The sequence below is a fragment of the Mus pahari genome, chromosome 8 (assembly GCF_900095145.1).
Source record: "Mus pahari chromosome 8, PAHARI_EIJ_v1.1, whole genome shotgun sequence".
Classification (NCBI taxonomy): domain Eukaryota; kingdom Metazoa; phylum Chordata; class Mammalia; order Rodentia; family Muridae; genus Mus; species Mus pahari.
The window spans coordinates 59,538,331-59,562,533 of NC_034597.1; the positions used below are offsets into that span (position 1 = coordinate 59,538,331).

Genomic DNA, 24,203 nt, shown 5'->3' on the forward strand with positions numbered 1-24,203 from the left:
TGGAAATGTAAGCCAAATAAACCCTTTCCTCCCCAACTTGCTTCTTGGTCATGATGTTTGTGCAGGAATAGAAACCCTGACTAAGACATCCAGCTTCACTGAGGGCATGGCTTTCTACTGAGGTTCCAGCTGAGCACAAGCTTTGTGTACAGTCACCAAACCCAGACATTACTGTGGATGCCAAGAAGTGCATGCTGGCAGGAGCCTGATATAGCTGTCTCCTGAGAGGCTGTGCCAGAGCCTGACAAATAAAGAGGTAGATGCTAGCAGCTAACCATTGGACTGAGCACAGGGTCCCCAGTGGAGGAGTTAGAGAAAGGACTGAAGTAGCTGAAAAGTTTGCAACCCCATAGGAAGAACAACAATATCAACCAACTAGACACCCCCCCCCCAGCTCCCAGGGACTAAACCAGCAACCAAAGAGTACACAAGGAGAGACCCATGGCTCCAGCCGCATATGTAGCAGAGGATGGCCCTTTAGGGCATCAATGGGAGGAGAGGCCCTTGGTCCTGTGAAGGCTTGATGCCCCAGTGTAGGTGAATGTGAGGGTGGGGAGAGGTGGGAATACGTGAGTGGGTCGGGGGACACCTTCATAAAAGCAGGGGAAGGGGGATAGGATAAGAGGTTTTGGGGCAGGGGAAACCAGAAGGAAAAGGGATAACATTTGAAATGCAAATAAAGAAAATATCCAATAAAAATCAAAAAAGAAGAAGAAGAGGAGGAGGAGGAGGAGGAGGAGGAAGAGGAGGAGGAGAAAGAGGAAGGCATCACTTGAAATACCTGAACTGGCCCACAGTCACACTCTTCTCCCTCATCCACCTTCTTGTTCCCACAGAAAGGATAATCACTGAATTCTTCGGGAAGGGGGTTGTTGAGTATGCATGCTGGTTTCTGATCCTGCAGAAATTGCTGGTATTGGGTTTGGCTGCATTTGCTGAATTTTATTGCAGGGATGCTAGAGATAAGATGAGGTGAGAAAAAAAGATTTGCTTCTGTAAACATTTAATAAAGAATTGGAAATGAAATACAGTTGCTAACTACTGGGGCAGAGCCATGCTCGGGTTTGTTATTATTTATTTGTTGTGTTGCAGAAACACAACTACCAAATGCTACTTCAGGGAAAAACTCTGATTAGGTGTCTTCCAACAAACCCTTCCTGAAGGCAACAGTTGGTTGTCTGTGTTTCCTGTTCCTACTTAGCCCCTAATGCACCACACTTATTTAAAAAATATTTTTATTTTATGTTGTAGGTGCGTTGCTCGTATGTATAACTGTGTGTCTTGTGTGTAGTGCCCACGGAGGCTAGAACAGGGATCTCCTGAGCTAGAGTTAAAAGTGGTAAAACTTCATGTAGATGCAGGCAGTTGAACTTCCTTCGCAAGAGCAGCAAGTGCTCTTAATAACTAAGCCGTCCTTCTGTCCTCTACTGTGCCCCCTTAACATAACCACATAATATTATAAATCTGATTTATCATCTCTGAAATAGTATAAACTTCTCATCCAAGTCAAGGATCGGATTATGTTTAGTTCCTGAGGAATAATCATGAGTTAACACAGTGTCTGGTATGGAGTAGTTCTAGATTGTTATATGATATTATATTTTATACTTACATATTATAATATAACACATTGTGTTGTTTATATAATAAACAATATATACTTAATATACATCATAGTATATTGTATGGTAATGTAGAAATAAACCCAGCAGAGATATTGAAAACATCATTAGGACTTCTAAATGCTCCCTTTTAAACTAACACTCCACTCCATTCTCTCTTCCTTTGGTTTGATTCCTTTCAATGATTGAATACAGAAGAACTTTTAGAGACTTGAGTCCACTAAGTGGGTTGATATAATCCTGTGAATATTACTAGTTTGATATCAGTTGCTGAGTTCTACTCTGTGACGGCCACTGCATTTTGAGCATTAGCAATTTTTCATCATTTTAGCAATATTTGTTTTTAAATGACATGTATTTGTGAGTGTTGATGTGGGGGTTCATGTGCAGGTGCCCACTTGGGCCAGAAGAAGGTATTGGAACCCTTGAAGCTCGAATTCCAGGTGTTTGTGAGCTTTCCAATGTGGGTTTTACTAAGCTTAGATCCTCTGCGAGAGCATGTGCTCTGAGCTACTGAGCCATCTCTCCAGCATTGTGTCATTTAATCAATCATCATACGGAAGAAACCACTGACGCCAACATTTTTCTTACTCTTCCTGACACAAAAGACTCCAAAGATACACAAGACTGAGGCCTGACCACAAGGTACATCACTCGGTAGGTATTGTGGAGCAATCTCTAATTGACATCTGCTTGCGAAGGAAAATGAGTTTTCTCCAAAGCAGTCTCACTGGATACACTAACCTCACTGAAGGGTAGGCTGTACGCTCATCAGTAAATGGACAACAGAAAACAACCTTCATGGTATTTTTGTAGACTGTTGTCTCATACGGCTCCACTTGAGCATTTCTTTTTTAATTTTACTGATCTTTTGCTTGTATATTATGGTTTTCAATTGTGTGTGTGTATGTTTGTTGTGATTTTACTTTATTCATTTATTTGTTACCTGTTTATGAGAGAGAGAGAGAGAGAGAGAGAGAGAGAGAGAGAGAGAGAGAGAGAGAGAGAGAGAGAGAGAAACGGAGTAGAGTTGGGTGGGTGTGGAGGAGATGGGAGAGGCTGGAGGAGGGGGACCTGTGGTTAAAATATATTATATGAAAAGTTTTAAAATAATATATGAAAATATATCTTCACATACATTATCAGAGCCTCACCTTCCGTCACCCATCACACACTTCCCCAAAGGACAGGTGCATGGAAAGCCATCATGCTGCATCCCCAGGCTGTGTCCCAGCTGATGTGCCATTCTGTTCCCAATTATATTTACATCTGGTAGAAGATCCTGATAGGAAAAAAACAGTAATAAGAGATGTCTATAGGAGACCTCCCAGTGGTTTATGGGTATCATTTTAAATAAACAGTTGAAAGGCTGGATTTCTAAATCTTAATTTGTTTGGATTTGGGCAGTGATAGACTTTATTACATCTCATCTATTCTGAAGTCCATAACTATAATTTATAATGAAGTTGGGAATATGACTTTTTTGTTGTTGTTTTTTTTTTACAGATCCCTAACTTTATAATTCAGTGTACAGCATACTCCTATTTGTTGTATTGGCAGCCTTCTTTGTCCAAATAGCTAAAATCTAATAACTAATGTTATATATCTAACTTGGTGTCTCTTCAAAACTAATATTTTGAAGTCTTAAGCCCCAGTGACTAAAATGTTTAGGACAAGAGGACAAGGTTCCCAGCAGTGATGTCAGTGTCCTAATCAAACAGACTCAAGACAAACCTTCTACAATAGGAGACAGTGGAAAGCTGTTAACCTTTAGTCAGGAAGTGGACTGTCACCAGGTACAAATGGATCAGGTTCTTGGACTTATCAGCTTTCAGATTTATTAGAAATACATTTGTGTGGTTTACAACCTAATCAGTTTCTGGTATTTTGTTGCAGAAGCCCATATGGACTTAATGCAAACATCCCACACAATCTTCTAAAGGATGCTGATGCCTTCTCTGTTCTAGATATTCCAGGGGTTTCAACAGAGAAGTTTGCTATATTCAAGCTATCCTGTCATATTGAGCAATAACGCTATAAAATCTTGTGGAGGGAGTTTGTGTCATGAGAAAACTCTGAAAGTCAGAAACATAAAATTCATTGCAGAATCCATTGCTGCCTTGCCTCATAGATCTTATTCTTGCTTTAACAATTCCAAAAGGGAATAAGCCATGCAGATGTGATAAAGCTAATAGAATATCTTTATTTTATTTTGTTCATATGAAGCTTCAAATGCTTCTTTGGCTAAAATATGATCATTGAAATTGTAGTAGCTTCTATTGGAGCAACTTTGTATGCAGGTCTTATGTCATTCAGCTACTAAGGCAGACCTACGGTCACAAAAGTGATTACAAAATAATCAATTGGTAAGGTTACTTGAATAAACACTAGCTTTTAAGTCTCAACAAGACTAAGTTGGGGGCAGCAGCAACCAGGAAAGGGTAGTAAGGAAATAAATACAAACCTTCATGTTTTTTACTATGTCTCGAACAGAGTTACATGAATAACATTTACTGGAAGCTTTGAGCTTGGGGAAAGGTCATCCAATCAAGATGAGACAGTGATTCATAGGCTCTCTACTTGTTAAACACGATTTTTCAAGGCTGTGTTGATATGGCACATTAAGTGGCTTTTGTACTTGTTTATTTCAGTTCAAAAACAATTATGATGATTAAATCAACCTAAAATGCCATGGAACTTACTTGTCCTTATAAATAGTTATATTTAACACATGAATGAGTTTTATAAATTGTTATAATTATTACATAAATAAGTTTTCAACTATGGAATACACTGTGGTAGTTTCATACCTGCCCTCCTGAGCTGTGAACTGTAGTTTACCTTTACTGGTTAGCCACAGTTTTTCACAACTCACTGTTTTATTTTGTTTTGCTTTTCCATTTACTGAAGGGAATACAGGTCTCTTCATGACATACCTTGGACATATATGTCAAATACAGATTATATATGGCTTTTCAATGTGATTCAGATAAATACAGAAAACCAGTTCAAACACTGTGATGAAATGTTAGGCAACCAGCCCACCTTAACAACACTGCATGAACGAAGGATCTGGCATATCCCTCCTGGGTAAGCAATTCCTTGCATAGATGTGTAGAGCCACTTCCCACTAAAACAAGATATAAGAATACTTATTCTTAATGTGACTGAACAATTTGATTAACCCCAAATTCAAACTGCACTCAAGTACCACTGTGCTAACGCTTGTGCTACTGGAACAATTCTCTCAGCTCTTCACTTAATGGACATGTGGATGACCCAAGTTGATACTAGGCTCAGTTTAAACCTAGAGGCACAGAGAAATCCAACTGTGGTCTTGGGATGAAATTGGAAAACACAGGATGTAATTTTTTTTTCTAGGGAAAACAATATTAGAGAAGAAGAATATCAATTTTGTTTTTGTTTGTTTGGTTTGGTTTTGGGTTTTTTTTTTTTGTTTGTTTTCTTTATTCTTGTCTACCTTGTGCTCAACTCTGGATAAACAATTTAAATGACAAAAATAAATAAAACCTACAATGAGGTAATCAATTAAACTTTAAAGTGTTTGGGAGGGAAACGTAGAAGTGGAAATGCAGTAAGGAAATGTCGCACTAAGAATCACGTGCTTGATAACACTGAAAGTTATTTATCGATTATAGCCGGTCAGAGGAGCAGTGATAGTTCTCAGCCAGCATTTAATGAACCCTTGTGGAAAGAAAAGTCTATTCCCACAACTCCTAAAGGGATAAATGTCTACACTGTAGGCAATCCTTCACTTGACTTGGATGCAGCACTTAGATTTGGAAATTTGTAAACAGCACCATCATGAGCTAGAAGACAACAATTAGAATATCAGGAAACTCAAATACAAGAAAGAAGGCAATAGGAAGACAATCAGCCTTTTGTTTTTAATTAAGAAGATACACTCTATTTCTATATTCGTGTCCTATGTGTCAATGTTTGCCAGTACTTCTTAGAGGAGCTTAGTATCTGGGCTTGCCAAGCTTTGGAGATCTTGGAAGAACATAAGATATGTGAGGAACTGGAGAAGGACAGGCAAAAGGCTGACTTCTTTCAAAGTCATCTGAGTTTAAACATTACACAACAACAATGTCACACGTATTGTCTTTCTGTTTCTAAGTCTATGTGACTATAGATGGAAGATATCTAAAAATTTCATGCACAAAAATTTCCAGACACGATGCCCAGGTGGGCAGTGAGCAGCCATTCACTTTAAGTCCCTGCTTGCAACGACTTAATGATCTGAAGTTACCCATGAAATAAAAATTTTGTTAAAGTAAAATATTGTTCATTATACATATTTAGATAGTGATAGATATCCTAAAATTTACATATGGCTTTGTGAAATAGATCAGTGGGTATAGGCACTAGCCACCAAGCCTGACAATGTGAGTTCAATTCCTAGTACTCATTTGGTGGAAGGAGAAAACTTACTCTTCCAAGTTGTCTGTTGATATCCACAAGTGAACTGTGATACACACACACACACACACACACACACACACACACACACACACACACACATCATAAATAATAAACACATACTGAAACATTAGTGTAAAAACAGTGATCTCCATCTTGCCCACCATGAAGTTTATGGTGATATTTTATTATGCTTCACCCTCCTTAATTTTTGGTCCTGATAGCATATGAATGTCTAAGTCCAAGACAGGCATAGCTACACTCCTGAAGAGAAATGCTGTGGCTCTGTCAGATGAAAACTGACAGTCTGGCTCTCTCTTACGAATCTGCTAAGTGACTAGAGTGGACTCATCCATGGGCTTTTGAAACGGCTTGCTTCTGAGCTCAGCCTGAAAGCTCCACTCTAGCTAACCCTGGAAAGAGGACCCACAGATGGGATTCGCAGCACTCTGGAGAGATATCGGCATTATAGACAGATAAGTAGGAAGAGTGGCACTTCTCTAACACAGTGATATTACCAGTATCCAAAGAGATGCTTGAAAGCTACTATTGTTCTCAAGTTGGAAGGTGCGGGTCACAGGGTCGAGGAATTTTATTCCTACATCTATTTATCACTTTCCTCTGGGCTAAGTATAATGCTAGGTATTTTGAACAGAGGAATTGATAATTAAATAGCTTCTCTCAAACTTTTATGTAGGAATATTGAGGCTATTGCAGGCTAAGCTTATCAGAGCAGATTATCTAGAAAGCTAGGTTTGGGTGATATATTAGAGAAGGCTTGGCCATGGATGATGATAAGAAATGTCAATGAGTCCTCAACTTAACCTTGCTTTGGCATATTTTCAACTCTGCAATAGACTATGTATATTCATATTTCCAAGTCTTATAAAAATATTAAATATTCTACTTTGAAATTTTTCTGTACCCATAATTAATATTTTGTTTCAGTATAATACTCAAAGTAAATAGTTTCAAAATGCTTTTGTGTTCTTTCTTTTTCCTTTTTCCTTTGTGTGTGTGACTGTGTCTGATTTGTTTACACATGTGTGTAGATATGTATGTGCCCATGTGTGGGCATCAGAGGCCAGAAGAGGATGTCAGGTGTCCAGCTCTATCGTTCTGTGACTTATTCCTGTAAGACAGAATCTTCCACTGAGCCTGGAGTTAGGTCTGATGGATTGGATAGCACACCACTGCGATCCTCCTGCCTGACTCATGGTGCTGGGGTCACAGGTTTATACATGGCCACACCTAACTTTCACATAGGTACTTTGGATTGAATTCATGCTCTCATATTTTCATTGTTACCTATGAAAGCAATTTCTCAAATTCTATTTGGTTTTTAATAGTCTGTCCAATATGTGAAGTAAAATAGAATAATAACATACCTCAGTAAAATCACATGATCAAAATCCTTCCTTTTTTTGAGAACTGTTTCTTGCCAAGTTGAAAAATGCAATAAGGTACTTTCTAGATTGGACACTATTTCTATCTTGTCTCCAGCTGACCATATTTCAATGCCAGCCAAAGTCACATGAATGTTCAAGGTTTTATAAATCTGTTCAAAGAGGAAAGAATTTTCATAAAATCAAATTGTTGAAGTTTCTTTCATTTTTTTACCTCTATTCCCTTTTATTAAAAAAACCAATTTTAACTTGTTATGTACATTTTATATAGCACAGCCTTTGTTTTATAAATTGATATATTGAAATATAATACAGACTATCATATAGAATACTGTGTGAATTTCCATGAAGAAACTAATACAGTAAAAGGATGTTTGAAAATACCTTAATTTCAGCATAGAGAGGGCAATGATATGCATGAATGAAAATACTAGAAAAATTATAGCCTCTCATAAGTACACCAGAAAGCTATGAATAATGAGGGGAAACCCTGCTGGCTCAACACTAATCACTCAAACTGAAATACAAAGCATTGAAAAAGTGAAACAAACAAGACAGGATTCCCTGCTGTAGGAAGGGGCTAAAATAACATGCACACTTCATATGATCTAGCATTCTAACTTCTTCATTATTTTCATAAAACAAATGAGTGTACACAGATGTTTAAAGTGGTTAGCAAAAAAATGTCAATAGAAAACCGTCCTTCAACTAATGAATGAACCACCACTAATCTAGATGGGCTACTCCTTCAGCATCTTCCTCTGCATCCCTTTACCCGAGTAATAGAGCCAGGATATGTTAGAATGATTTGGCAAAGGAAGATGTACACAACCCACAATTTGTTTTAGTAACAATTCTCCTTCTTTAATGTTTAGATGGACTAATGATCTTAATAGATTATAATGAAGTCCTGATTCGAATGACAAAGCATGGGCAATAAATCATAGCATGACTTCTTTTTATTATTACAGACAGGCACGAAGCACTGATTTTAAAGTAGTGTGGCTGAATATTTACATGCTTGGTTCTCAGATTGTCTGTTGTTTCATAATTTTTGTGTTAACAGAATTTTAAAATTTTTATTGTTTATTATTATTGTGGTGTGTGTGTGTGTGTGTGTGTGGTGTATTGTGGGAGAAGGTGCATATGGCAACTACAATTGTGAAAGTCTGAAGACAGCTTAATGGCATCTTTCCTGTCCTGCCCATTCATGGAGAGTTCAGTGATTGAGCTCAGACGCCACAGTTGCATGGTGTGCACCACACCTTTCTCTAGCCACCGAGGCATTTCACTGGTCCTCATCTATGACCAAGTTTTGACACGTACTTAGTAAGTGTAATTTACTCAGTAAAACAAACCTTTGGTGCTGTGGTTTGTTGCTCTGATGGTTTTGAAGAGATCTTTCCTAACTCGTTTACCAGGCGGACTTGTGGTTTATGCTAGATCAATCTCAAAACACAACACTCCTTTCAGAGACCTGCCCTAAATAGTCTTTTGTAATGATATTTTCAGATTGATTTAAATTATATCCTAACTTACCATGTTGACAAAATTGACCATTCCCCAAATTCGTTTTCTTAGCTTGGTTTGGGGCTTACTGTTCCTGCGGTACTAGAAACACAAATACGGCATCCGTTACTTATCAGTGTTGAGGGAAAAGCCCAGCAAAATACTTCACTTACTATAAAATACTGTAAAACAAAAACAAAAACAAAAACAAAGGCAAAAACAAAACAAAAGAGACCTCTAAAGCAACGGAAAAGAATCCTCTTTCCAGTGAGCTAAGACCAATAAAAGTATGAAGACTTGATAAGATAGATGATGAAATAAAATAACTAGACAGAGTGGTCCCTTAAGATGCGATTTAGCTTAGCACTGCTTTAAGGTTTTCTTTTGAATTTTGCATATCCCCTTTTTAAAAAACAAAATAAAACACAAAAAAACATTAACAACCACTTAGTGTCCTTTAGAGCACATTTTTATTCCCAGGCATAAACATTTTAAGCATAATTTCTTTCTCCCAATCATTTAACCATCACTGCCTGATATTTTGTGCCAAATCTGAGAATAATAATTTTTTTCACTGATGTTTTAAATGTGTTATTTTTTCTTTTTTTTATTAGATATTTTCTTTATTTACATATCAAATGTTATCCTGAAAGTTCCCTATACCCTCCCCGCGCCCTGCTCCTCTACCCACTCACTACCATTTCTTGGTTCTGGCATTCCCCTGAACTGGGGCATATAAAGATTGCAAGACCAAGGGGCCTCTCTTCCCAATGATGGCCGAATAGGCCATCTTCTGCTACATATGCAGCTAGAGACACGAGCTCTGGGGGTACTGGTTATTTTTGACATACACACAATCTCCTACTGCTTATAGCATATGCCATACAATTGCACAGGGTCAACCTAGCTCAGTTTTTTTTTTTTCTGACTTATTTGAAAAATATATTCTCACACCTATCTTCACTGTTCTGAAACTTCCTTCTATTGTTATCTGATTGAACATCTCTTTATTTCTGGAAAACTCTTAAGGGCTGCTTCTCGAACAGTATCAAGCGCCTTGGGTTGCCCGTGTGCACGAGCTACCATCTTTAACCCAGTTTTTAAATATTATCATTGCTTTCATAGTTTTAACTCTTTACTCTGTGTACTGTGTGAGTGATTTCCATGCTTCAGTCTCCCACTCATATATTCTCTCTTTATGTGTGCTTAATTTCTCTTTAATTTATTTGAACATACATACATTTTGCTCTTACAGATGTTAAAGTCATTTCTATTCATTCCACTCTATTTCATTTTCTTATTTTCAATGACTTTAAATATATAGTATAATTGCAGTATCATTGACTATCATATCTTCTATCACATTGGTAGGCTGCCTCATGAGGTCCATTTTATTAGGGGTATGGAAATGGCTTTGTTGGTAAATTTCTACTTGGGCTCTAGTTGTTTACCAGATCTCCAACAGATTTTATGTTGAAGATTTTGCTTAGCACATCAGCCACTGAACCCTGGGTGCTACCATGCCTGTCGCAGAGCCTAGCATAGCACAGGCCTAGATCTGTCTTCCCGTGATTTCCCCACCATGGCTTCAGGCAGACAGGAAGTTCTCTCTATATTCTGGGGTCTTTGTGGAACTCTTCAGTTTTAAGGTTGCTTTCACGGCTAAAGGAGTATTATCTCTTCCTTTGTTAGAATATTTAAGTCCTTAATTCTATCTTCCCGTATGCTCCAAAGAAAGGTGACACAACCTCTAAATTTACTTCTCATTCTGATGAAAATTTTCTCCTTAATTTTTAGTGTTTGGAAATTTTCAATTATTTTCTGTTGCGTTCAATCTTAGATTGATGATCTGTATTCAAGCTTTTATAAATTATTCAAAATTTCCATTTGTCACAGATAGAAGGGAGGTTTTACTTTTGATTAATCTGTTAGATTATGCAGACTCTCAAGGATAATAAAGCTCTGGTTTGAGGAGTTGAAAGCAGAAGTCAGTTTAAAATGGAATATAGTGGAATTTCCTTTTTTTCTAAATGAGAACAATAACTATAGTTTTAAAGGAAATAAAGAGTATAATGTCCATCTGAGAACTTACCACATATTCATCAGCAACAACGAATAGTTCAATGAACTTTTCTTTGTGATGATCCTGAAAATGTAGATAATTCAATGAAACTTATTACCAGTTTCATAGAAAAAAATCAATATTTTCATGATAAGAAATGTATTTGAAGGTGAAGTAAATGAATGTATTTGATACATTGATGAACTTTTATTATTAAAACACCCCGAGTAGCATTCTACATTTGACTGTCTTGCCTTTTTAATTTAGATGTACAGCTCAAACTAAGAGTTACAAATTAAGTATTTTTTTGTATTCAGGGTTCCTTTTTTCATTTACAGACAAAACTCTTTACAACTAAGATCATGTGCTACCAGCTCAAATATTGATATCTATACATACACTCATGTATTTGAATACAAACATGTATGTCTTACTGCAGAATAACTGCCAAGAATACACACATTTCCTCTACTTTCCCCTAGCACCCCCTACCCTTTTTACTGTGCATTATTCTCAATTCCAAGGACATATATAAGCCTTTCCTTTACAGGAAACACAAATACCAGAATATGCTTCTAAATTTTCATCTCAATGGGACAACTGCATCTTCTGAACAGTGCCCAAGGCCTCTCTTCAAAGATTTAACCAAGTTATTCTTTGCTGGACAATGTCATTATTTATTCATCGAGTGATTCAACCAAGAAAGCATATGATGTTATAGATAGCCACTATATAAACTATGAACATGAGGAGCAAAACAAGCCTGCAGCCTACCAGCTAACATCAGGGAGAGTCAAGAAGATAGCATCTGATTCTGTGGAAGCCTGAAATCACTGAAGATCTCTTAACCTTGGTTGTCTTTTACCACACTGCTGGGACTGATGTAAGAGATAAGCTTGTTTTTTCATTAACAACTTTCCCCTCAAATGGTAAGGAAGACAAGGAAAGCCCACATCAAAGATAGGATTCAGGATAAGGCAACGTTCCCTTTGCCAGTTGCTTACAGCCTTAGTGCTGTTAGTCTACCAGAAGGATGGAAGACTTCTCTTTATCAAGACTGCTGGAACACCATAAAGGAAATCAGAAGTGTTTTCTTCCTGAGATAAAGAGGGATTATAATACTCACTGCCGCTTTATGCTCTTCTATATTCTTAACATCTATCAGAGCAGACTTCTTGGTAAAATTGAGGCCCACACAGGAGTGATTGGTAGCATAGGGTGCCTTGATGTTGTACTTGAACACCAAATGTTCCCCCTTGTCTGAGTATTTTACTGGTTCGATGAGATAGCGCTGGTCATTCACCCTGAAGAAACCCCTGTAGAAACAGCAGCATAACAGTATTCCAAATTGTAGCTATCCCACTCTATTTTGTTAACACTAGCCTTTTCAGGAGAGGGAAACTCCTGGGATCAAGAGCTCCTGAGCATGTAGCTGGGTGCTTGGGGCAGCAAACATGGAACACAGTGGCCTCTCAGTGAGTCAGCAATTCTAGGAGTCAATTTAATCTTTATCTTCGCAAGCATAATTTTTTGCTTGGAGCATAGGCAGAAAAGCAGTTTTTATCCATGGTAACCCCAAAGATTTTGCATAAATGTAATACATTCTTCAGGCACTATCTGTAGAGTACAAATACGGTTTTTTAGTTTTGTCATAAAAGAGGACCTCATTCATGCCAGTCCTGGGAGCCACTCAAGAAAAATCAAGACGAATGAACACAGAACTTTTTCCTTTCTTCTGCCTTCCATTTCCCCGCACGTCTTCCACTTTTATCTTCATCTCTAAGGCTTACAGAAAAAGTATGAGCTTTATTTCTGACCATATATTTTCTAGACCAGTGCAGGTCTGCCATTGCAGACAGAAAGGTGACTGAAAGAGGAACTCCAGAGCTCAGAGTCAGGAGACCTGCACTGCTGAATCAGTCCAATGCTCTCAAATTTGGCATCCTTAAATAATAGTGCAATTTCAGCATCCTGGCCTCTAATATGAGAGTACACAGTAGACAATGTCAGGAATCTTCCATCTTTAAACCCTTACATCCTGTGCTGAAGACCCACATTGTGGAGGGTTATCTGGTTTCTTGTTGGTGAACATTAGCATAAACACAGACTATAGTTCATATTCACTGCTGAGAGCACATAGCACCCCCTCTTTCCATTAACTTTTATATTTAATGGGGTTGGTGAATAGAAACCAGTCAAGTGTCTTTAAAATCTATAGGAGGTGAATTAGAAAGCTACTCTGCCTTACCTCAGACCATTGCAAGTGCTGATACTAGCAGCAGAATCAAATTCGTGTATGATGGAGCCTTGGTAAAAACAGTGATCCTAAGACAGAAGAGTTGATTAAGGCAGGTATAAATACTGAAACTGTATGAATATTGATAATAAATTAATTTCTATCAAGAATAAATCAGCATTTGATAAGTGACATTTGCCATGAGTTTATTTGTGACATCCATTTAAGACATGTGAATCTGCTTTGGGGACTTTTTATCCTAACTTAATGACCACTTCATGTAAATGTTTATATAAATTCTTTCCTCATTAGTTTGTCTATTGAGCCATGGGATCACTTTCAGATGTGACCCTTCTCTTATAACTTTGACTCCTTCCATCCATCTGCTAATCCTTGATGAAGTATTGTCATCCCTTCATTGCCTGTTAAACCAAGTCAAACTTTGGATGTTTCTAGAACTAGACCTTGCTCTCCAGCCACCTCCCCTTAAGTCTGTCTCTCTTGTTTCTTTGCTTCAATCCAGCTGGCATCTTTATTGTTCCTGCTTGGTGCACTGTTCATAGTAATTCCATCAGTCAATCCTTATTTCTTCTGTCTGCTAATGAACCCAGAGGCAACACTTCTATGGCCTTCTAAGACCTCCCACTTGTTGCTCTTTTCCTCTATCTTAAGACGACATGGTGCCTTAGATCTTACTGACATTTAAAGTCATTTTAAATGGAGGAAATGGAGTTTTAAAGAATACCTTTGGTCAGAAGGGGTGCTTTTGTTTAATGGCCATAGAAAACAAGTTCTGAAAGGGTGGAGGAAAAGAAAGATTCTGTATTTCTAGAATATCAGTCATGCAAAGCTTCCTTTGCAGAATGAAGAATATAATCCTTAATATAAGTTTATCAGAAGGGTAGACAGGGCTCCTATGCAATATAAGAGCCAATTCATTGTAGATCTTATTTCATATATTTAGATTTTATCCCTGTTACTTAGGTATAACTCCATCAAAGTATAATATGTTTGTAGTGACTAAAAAGAAGCCAGGTTTTATATATATATATATATATATATATGTGTGTGTGTGTGTGTATATGATGCAATCTTCGATCTGCTTACTAGGAAGTAGCTGTCCTTAGGTCTCAAAGGGCACTGTTTTCCATTCTACTGCCATTTACTTAGACTAGTCAACTCAGGGCTAGTTCTTTTAAAGAAGTTTTGAAATAGCTTGTAAATCTGCCATTACTGTTTAAAATCATACTAGGAAATAAAAGTTTCAGAGAGGAGACAAAATAAGGTTTTGTAAGATACCAAGATCTGTGGATGCTTGGTGAACACTTCTCTCTTTAGGTTGTAGTAGGTTTCACTGTAATTTGAACTGAGGAATTCCCTGAAAGAGAAAGGAGAGCCAATGAGATGATCCATTCTAACCCCCTCCACACACACAAAACCAGTTATATGGTTGAGGAACCTGGATGATATCCTAACTCTCAGTAGTACTGTAATTATTTTTAAAGAAAAGAAAAGATAAACGCAAAACAGTATCAAGCATCCTGACTGTAAACTCTCCCCCAAACTAGACCTCATACTATTACACATACTATAGACAAGTCTGCAAACATTATGCCAATTTTAGTAAAGTAGTATTTGGAAAAACCTTCTATAAAACAGTTTATAAAGTGCAATTAGAGTTTTGACCTAGACATATGAGGGTAGTTCAAAGTTCCAAGAAGTGTAAGTCACACTAAAACTGCTTCTGAGAAGACCTGCTCCAGATATGGCCCCATTGTTTACAAATGTGACTCTTTCAATCTTTTCAATCCATCTTCAGATCTTTACCACATTGATCCCTTTGTGTTAAGACAAAGAAATCCCAAAACATTTCTCAAGGGACTTCCTTAATCTGATAGCGTAACTCCAGAACGTACCATTGGATATTAAAGAAGTGGAGTCATAATAAGAAGCCTATTGGCTGGCCAAGCAGATCTTTCCAAATTCATTTATAGATTTAATAAAATCCCAACTAAGATGTCAATAGATAGTATCTTTAATTGACAAGATGAACTTAAATGTACACAGAAATGCATTATGACCCTGGGCATGATTTTGTTGTTGTTTTGTTTTAATTATATATATATATATATATATATATATATATATATATATATATACTGACACAGGAAGTATCAGTGTATGAATATTCTACTTAGAGGGACTAGATGGTTTTCTAATGTTCCCAAGAATCAAAATAGGAAAAGGAAATTAGTAACTGGAGAATAGTATCAACACTCTTCTTGCTCCTGATATTGCATAGGTTTACATTTGAGGAGGATAAATGCATGAAGACTTGAGGAATTCATATTACTGGCAGTCTGTACAAAACCATGAGTAGCATATGCACCTAATCCTATAAGACAGGCAACCACAATAGAACTTACCTCGATCTTAACTGGGCATGGTGGTGGACATCTGTAATCCTAGCACTAGGGAGGCAGAGGCAGGGGGATAAGAAGTTCAAGGTCATACTCATCTACATAGTGGATTTGAGTACAGCTTGGGTTACAGGAGACCCCGATGAAACAAAGCAAAACAAGCCATCTACTTTACCTTGCTTTTAGAAGGTGAAGGATTAAAGTTTTCCTGTCCAATTTTATTTCATACAACAATTCTTCTTCATATTCCTCCTGGAAAACAAGAATGTCTCTGTGAACTGAACATATATTTAGTGGAAAGGAATGTCTTGGGGAAGGGGGATATTGCCCATCTACAGCTCCCCACAGTAAGTTTATGGAGGAAACTTTGTCAAAGGTGAAGTTTAAGAGAGGCAGAATTATAAGGGTGGTTTTACCAATCATATCTCAGTTAAAAAGACATTTCTACTAATGAAACCAAATGGATAATGTATATTTTCCCCTCAATCAGGAATGTACAAGCCACTTTATGCTCACTTATACCTTTATCAAACCCTCAGATCTTCCTTTTATGTGTTTTTAAAAAGTTTTGTATATAGACTCCATTTTCTTCCTCTCTTACTCCTAAATCATTACCACTTCCGATTATAAATAGTTGCATTGTCTACAGCATGGTCAAAACAAGTAAGGATTTGATATACACTAGCAAGATGCTATGAAGAAAGGAGCAAAGATTTAGAAATTCTAACAGCACTGTCAGTAGCAGCTCTGGTTGGATAGCCCAACAGTAGTGTTTATCAGTTGTAGATGCTGTCAGTAATGAACAATGAAATTCTGACTTTCTCTTTCTTTGATGACTATTGACACAGCTCTTTTCCTCTGGTTTAGTTATTAGTGATTTGATGAGCATCTGATTCATTGTGTTTGTTTGTTGAGAATTCTTTATAATGCTAGCTCGTAGTTGTTCATAAGTGTTGCCCATTTTTAAGTGAATTCTTCATCTGTTTGACAAAACTGTTACTTCAGTCACAGTAATGATAAAATCAATAGAGTAGATTTTAAAATCATTTGAGAAGACAGTACTGAGTTTCAGTCCAAGTTTCCTATTATCAATATATTATGTAGTTATGGTTTTTACAACACATGAATCAAGACAGTTATCATTAACGTCTACATGTATTTTCCACATAAATTTTTACATTCTTTCAATTTTACTGGCTATCTTCTTCTTCTCGCACAGTCCTAACCCGGATGCCATGCTATGGTTGTTTGTCATACATATCTCTTTGGTCTTCTGAAACCCATAAATTCCCTATATTCTCCTTAGTTTTGATGGGTTCAATATTTTTGCCTTGTCCTCATCATATGTCTTATAGGGTTTTTGAATGCTTTTCTTAAAGATATCTGCAACTATGATTTTCCCAATGAAAACCACTAAAGACAGTATCACTATGCCACCTTAAGAGTCTGTATTGCCACTCATCAATCTTATGAATCATGCTGACCTTTGTCAACTGGCAGACATCTTACTTATTTACAATTTTCTCTGTATAAAGTGACTCTTTTACCCTATGTTTCACTCTTTGGAACAAAATCATAGTGAGAAGCCCATGGTTAAGAAGTGGGGACCTTTGTAAACTTTATATGACCCAGCACAGGGGAAGGTCAGGGCCAAGTAGTGGGAGTGGGTGGGTAGGGGAGCAGAGGCAGGGGGGGTATAGGGAACTTTCGGGATAGCATTTGAAATGTAAATAAAGAAAATAATAAAAAAATACACCTTATGACCAGCATATCAAGACATCTTAACCTAATAGTCACAATAAACTTTATTTATTTTGGAAAAAAAAAAAGAAGTGGGGACCTATACTATACCTTCTAAAGATAAGAGGTTGGATAGAAAGAATCTGTCCTACATAGTCTTCTACTGGTATAGTATCCCACATGTATTCGTTTATTATTTTATTTATTTGCATTAGCAAAGCCTCATGGATCCTACTGGATTATTTATATTGCATCAAAACCTGTCATTTATCTTTGTATTCACATTGTGCCATATTTTCTCTTAGGCGTTTTATAAGTTGAGTCCTGTTCTCTTTTGATATGTCCCCATTCATATGGATATGAAGTATAGGTCTTTTGTTGCAGGTGTGACAATTTTCAGTTCTAGGTTCATCTCTCGTATTCCTCCCTGGCCGAGGCTAATCTCAGTTACACTAGAGCTTCTGATACAAAATTTGGCTGTCATAAGACAAATGTTTCTGCACAGTGATTGGTAGGAATCTGGTTCCTTCATTGGCTTTATATTAACCTTTTAACTACATGAAGGCCTGAGAAGATGAAGAAAGAGTTGAAGATCAAAATAATATTTGACAAGAACCTTATTAGAGAAAAATAGTTCAGAGCTGTCCCCAGGAACAAGAGAGCAGAGAGCTGCTTCTGTTGCATCATGCTATGAGACCATGAGAAAGGCCTAGATGTTGCTTTTTAACTACTGAGAAACCTATGAGTGAGGGATAGAAAGCTAGCTGCTGCCATGCGAAGAGGAAGAAATGCCAGGGCACCAGAAGTGTTGTATTCTGCTTTCAGAGCACAAGACTCTATGTGTTGTCTGTGAACCCAAGTTAAAAAATCTAGGTTGTAAAATACAAATACCTAAATATAACTCTCTAAGAATACCTGTCTAACATCTTATATAGTATTCCATCACATGTGTATTGTCTATCATCTACTGTAAATATTCTTTTGAAAATAATATTGTAGGTATTTTTAAATGGTAACACTCCAATGGAAACCTTTGTAAGGCCAAGCATTTTCTTTTGTCCCCATAGATGCTGTCCCATTGGCTGCAGAACACATAAAGCAAATTATCCTGTGCACTGAAAATTGACAAAAGCCAAATAAAGACTTGGGGTTGTGCTCTGAAATGGAGGGTACGTGACTTGAGTCTGCATAGACTTAGGGGAACTCCTCAACAAAACTGAAAGACAGAAAATAGCTCCCCCAAAGCTTGAACAGTCCTTATTGTTCCTTTGCTAACCCACTGAGGGTCAATTACCCCTGAGCATACACTGTAAACCAAGTGAGTGTCTCCCACAGAACTGAAACCCACATTTGCTTCATAGTTACTCCTTCTTGGAGCCAGGGGCAGCTTTTTGCCCATCTGTGAAAGCCACTGAGTCATAATGACTAAATCAAAATGTATACCGGTATGACAGAGTCATGGATGCGTTCAAGATCCCGTTTGTGTAGCAAGGGAAGCTTTTTAGGATGAACCAGCTCTTGACCCTCTACTCCAACAATCCCCCTTTCTAAAAGAAAACAAAAAGGGAAAAATGCATGTGTTATAACAAGCCACCTTCCAATGAGTGACAAATGGCTTTACACTCCTCTAGTTCATGTGTTTCCAATGACCAGCCATGCACTCATGTCATCCTTAGCTGGTGATGTGAGGAAGTTGAGATGGCTATTTACAGATCAGTGAGACATAAGGAAGGAGGCAGACAAAGGCACAGCATCCTTAGGCTATTTCCACCTTGCTCTGAGTTACCACCTCTGTTATTTCTGTTCTCCACATCTATCTCCACATGCTGCCTTCTACCAAATCCTGTACAGAAATGACCTATTTTGACATTAAATAACTCTTATTTTTCTCAGTGACTTTGCATTTGTAGTCTTAAGTCCCATAGGTAAAGCTCAAAGCTTCCACTGCTTAGACGATCTAAGATGGCCCCATATCAATGCAAAATGTTATCTTTTTATCGTGTCCTATTATTTTGAAAGTTAGCTGTGAGTGTATTATGGGCCATATATAACAATAAATATTAAATAATATGGATTTGGGGGATGTACTCAGATTCGTATCAAGGGTTCACCTGTTAATGGACTGTGTGACCACTTGTACCATATCTAATCTCTATGATCTGCAAATGGTATTTTCATATTCTTTATCAATAAAAGGTATATTAGTAGAGAGTTTTAAACTTTCTGACATACAAAGTAGTTAAGGACTAGCACAACGTCTATACATCTATAGGTATTTTGTAAATGCCCATCTATTTCCCTTTCTCATGATTGTTAGAGTTTAAGGGAGATATGAATTTTCATAGGCTCATCAAACCTCATGATTAGTTGTAACCCAATCTAAGCCTGATGTTGCTATCCTCAGAGAAATCATCAATTTGAGTTAGAGTTTTTATAATCCCTAGTTAAAATATTGTAGCTAAAGAGATAATGCCTCCAGTATAACAAATAAACATTGCAGAAAAGAATAACACATACCTTGAATCTGAGAAACAAGGACAGTTATCCAAAATATACCTGTGGTAAACATTCTGAAGGGTTATCTGAGAGAAGCTGCACCCTACTGCCCGTTCTTGCTTCCACTGCAAGGATGCCCAGCCAAGTAGGTAGACAGGCAGTTTTGATCTAACACAAGAAACACTCAGAGACACCATTTCACAACTCGTGCAAGGCTTGAGGCTAAAACACAGGGGTGGACATCATGTACTAATTAAGGACACCAGTGGAGCTAGTGGGGGTGGAAATGAACCTGGCACAGATTCTACTCTATGTCTAATATGATTATAGATGGATTAAAACTTCTGAGATGAAAAAAGTCAAGAATGTTTTAGGGAAAACGATTTCTGAAGTCTACTGCATTCACTTTGGTTGAAGTAGATGAAATAAAGAACCACATACAAAAACCAATTGAGAGCACTGGAAAAACAAGCAATGTTTAAAAAAAATGTGTACATGTTACAAACTATGTATTAAGTAAAATAAAAGATATATTGAAAGGAGAAGTAAGATGCTTTGTAGTATAACACTGTTTCCAAACTAACACAAAAAGAAAGCACTGATAGAGAGCTGTCCAGAGGGTCATGGATAAATCTCTTTACACATTCTCATTGTCATAAGGCCAATGCATCTCCTCTTTTTCCACTTGATATTCTGTCCTCTCTCCCAGTTCACATCATCCCTCTACTATTCCCCAGCTATTCAGCTTCCTATGATCTAAAACACCTCATCACACTCCCAGATTCTACTCTGTCTGACTGGAATTCCTTTCAGTTGTCTCTCTGTCTCACTTATCTGTCTAAACCTCTGAATTTAATACTCCTAGAAGCAAATTCTTTACTTGAGTGTTTAATATCTCAAATGTGAGTATAATTCTGGGCATCTACTTCCACCCTTCCAACTTGGTGTCTTCGTAGTCTCTTTTAGTTATATTTGCTTCGCAGACTTTCTTATGTGAGTACTGCAGCTGCGTCTTTTCTGACAGCTTTTATGTCACCCATTGCAAACCCAGTTTGTCCTGAAGAAATAGCTGATAATCTCCCACATAACCTTTTCCTGTGCTATTCCAAGACATGGCTACATCTACCATAGTTTATTGAAGTATCCTCATAGTTAACCTGACTTTTTTTCTCTCAGCCCCTTACCACACACTATGTCCTTATGTAGAATTATTTCATCAATACACACCATACTGCATGAGTCTCTGGCCACATCTTTTCAAGGACTTTCCATCTTAGAGTCAATATGATAATGTTCAGGCTCTCCATGATCTCTGCTTGGTACTCTTCATCTTTACATCTTACTATTTGTTTTCTCTGAGTCAACTGCTATGTGTATTTGACTATTCAGGGAGCACGTTAATTATGTTTTGCTTCAAGAGTATTGGCTGCATGCTCCTCTGCCTGGAAAATTCTCTTCGAAGATAGTCACATGACTTGCTTCTCCTTTCTTTTCATTTATCTATACAAATATCCAATTAGTGGGGTCTTCTCTAAATGTCTTTTACAAAACTGACCTTAGTGGCCCTGAGTTAACCATCATCTCAATGCTGAATATTTCACTAATCTATCTTGTCTTCTAATTACCTGATTACACCCATTAAAATGTGACTTTCTGAAGAAAAAGATTTCATTGATAACAGGTTAATCTGAATGAACACAGATTAAGCATAAGTAAGTTGTTGGGGACTGGATAGATGGTTCAGCGGTTAAAAGTGCATGTTGCTTTTGTAGAGGTCCTGAGTTTGCTTCCCAGCACCAGAGTTGGATGCTCATAGCTTCCACATCTCCAGCTTCAAGGAATCAGACGCCCTCTTGTCTCCATGCTCACTGCACTCATACCTTGTCACCACACGCGCGCGCGCGCGCACACACACACACACACACACACACACACACACAATTTAAAAATTAAGATAGAAAACATTAAGGTAATCTATACTTACCTTAGTAATTCGCCATTAGGAAGTTAAACAGTGAAATGGACAAGCACATCCTCAGAGCCCTGTACCCGGGATCAGCACTTCTGCTGTCCTCTTCCCTCCCAGGACACCAGGGTCTCTTACTGTTTCTTCACACACCACTGAAGGACCTCTCATTACATTTGTCTCTCTTTCTCTATCAGGTAATTAGTAAAGTATGAAGTTTTTTATTGAAAAAATCTTCTCTTTAATAGTTCCATACATGTATATAAAATATTCTGCCAACTTTCTAACACCCCCTGCTCTATTACCTCCCTCCCACCACCATGAAGCCTGCATCATTTCCACTTGTCCCTTTCCCAGACTCAGGTCTTTATGGTTTATCTTGTGACACATTTAGTTTAACCAGGGCCATCCACAGTATCTAAACAATCTACAGTTTTGACAAAATTCCTATTGAAGTCCCAATGATGGTCATCATAAAAAATAGAAAAATAATTCTAAAATTTATATAGTACAATAAAATATTAGAAAAAAACAAAGTTAACTTAATGAAAAGAACAAAGCACAGGGTCTAATATTACTTCATTTTAAAATATTATACAATGTAATATAATCTACTCATAATGGTGTGGTATTAGCATAAAATCAGATAGTCAGGCCAATGATACAAAGCAGAGACTCTACAAGCAAAGACAGACATACACAGCAAAGGACACGGAAACACCGAATGGGCAGAGACATTTATTTCAGAAAATCGTGCTGAGAAAATGGGCCACCTATGTACAGAAGAAGGAAAGGAGGCTACTATCCCTCATTATTTAGAAAAATCAACCTCAAGTGGACCAAAGCTTAAATCTGTGACCTGAAACCATGAAAGTGGTAGGAGAGAAGAGCATGGGGATGAGAAGGACTCCCCATGTCTAAGTCCTCACAAATGCTGAAGACAAAAAGAGAGTGGAACAAGGATTCTGTAGAGGGAGAAAAGTCTGCGCCACAAAGGAAACCATTTTCAGAATGGAACAATAACCTTCAGAGTTGGAGGAAATATTTGCAACCAAACAGTGGGTTAAAAAGTGACTTGAAAGTAAATTAAGTAGCCCGGAGGCCCACTAATGAAGGTCTGATTGTAATTTTCTTTGTAGACACAGGGGCCAATATCAGCCTATTAACTATGCTTTGAGTGCACTGAAAAGAACATCACATTCAGAATTGGGAGCTGCATGTTCTCCAGTAACTGATTCACCTACCCTCGGCAAGTCATTTATTTCTTTGGGCTTCAATGTCTGATTTATAAATAGGGGCTATTATAATAATGTTTAACCTTTAAGAGGGTTTTAGCATCAAGATGCCACGTGTCTGTCCTCTGACTCTACATTTCTTTTACTAAGTAAGACCGACTTTGAGTAGAAAGTGTCACTTGAAAAAATAAGGGACAATCATGAAAAATTAAGGATTAAAATATTTTCCATTTCACAAAAGAAGCGAAGACAGATTTTTTCTATTAACACACATAGACAATGTCTCATAATAAACACAACAAAACATATAGCTAGTAGCCCATTCTAATGCCTAAAGGAAAGAAGTGTATGTGGAAGGCTCAGAGTGCACAAAAGACACAGTGTCACCTGTAATTCTAACAGTTTCATTAGTCATCTATTGCCACCTTAGATGGTTTCTGTCATCCTTGAACACATTTTGGTCACTCTTCTGAGCAGATATCCTCTGCTACCAGCCTTACCAGTTTTTAAAAATGCTCAGAAAGAATTTTCAGCCATCCCTGTCCCAGGTCCCCCTCCCCTTTTCTCTTTAAGACACTCCCTCAAGTTTTGTCCTCAATACTCTGCAAAACATTTTCATCAAGGTCACCAGTGACCTGCATATCTTAAATACAATGACTTTTACCTATGGATTCACTCATGCTTGCCTCTTGTTTACAAGCTTTTGGATGTGTTTTCTTTCATTAACTTACAGCTTAGGGCTTCCTCTCATGTTAGTTCCTTTCTCTTACCCTTCTCACACCTTCCTCTTTATGATCCAGACTCCTAAACATCAGGGAGGCACCAGGGCTCATGTTCATTTTATTTATTTGTATTTATTTATTTCTTTGGTTTTTTTTTTTTTTTTTTTTTGAATCAGGGTTTCTCTGTGTAGCCCTGGCTGTCCTGGAACTCACTTTGTAGACCAGGCCACCCTCAAACTCAGAAATTCACCTGCCTCTGCCTCCCAAGTGCTGAGATTAAAGGCGTGTGCCACCACTGCCCGGCCTAGAGTTCACGGCTTTCACTTCCTGTCTCTTCTGTCTACAA

The 24,203-nt window shown here is 37.6% G+C and overlaps 1 protein-coding gene across 1 annotated transcript in view; it reads right to left on the reverse strand.

The window, feature by feature from the left end:
- Window positions 1–20,007, reverse strand: part of Adam7 (ADAM metallopeptidase domain 7) — a 36,166-nt gene extending 16,159 nt beyond the window's left edge. Inside the window, exons 1-12 of the mRNA XM_021204047.1 lie at window positions 19,956–20,007; window positions 18,882–18,985; window positions 15,874–15,950; window positions 14,578–14,656; window positions 13,291–13,367; window positions 12,169–12,358; window positions 11,073–11,126; window positions 9,011–9,082; window positions 7,454–7,623; window positions 4,668–4,752; window positions 2,777–2,904; window positions 782–956 (exon numbers count right to left, since the gene is read on the reverse strand). Of these exons, the coding sequence (XP_021059706.1) occupies window positions 782–956; window positions 2,777–2,904; window positions 4,668–4,752; window positions 7,454–7,623; window positions 9,011–9,082; window positions 11,073–11,126; window positions 12,169–12,358; window positions 13,291–13,367; window positions 14,578–14,656; window positions 15,874–15,950; window positions 18,882–18,985; window positions 19,956–20,007 (1,263 nt within the window). The remainder of the gene's footprint in view (window positions 1–781; window positions 957–2,776; window positions 2,905–4,667; window positions 4,753–7,453; window positions 7,624–9,010; window positions 9,083–11,072; window positions 11,127–12,168; window positions 12,359–13,290; window positions 13,368–14,577; window positions 14,657–15,873; window positions 15,951–18,881; window positions 18,986–19,955) is intronic.
- Window positions 20,008–24,203: the final 4,196 nt, after the last annotated feature.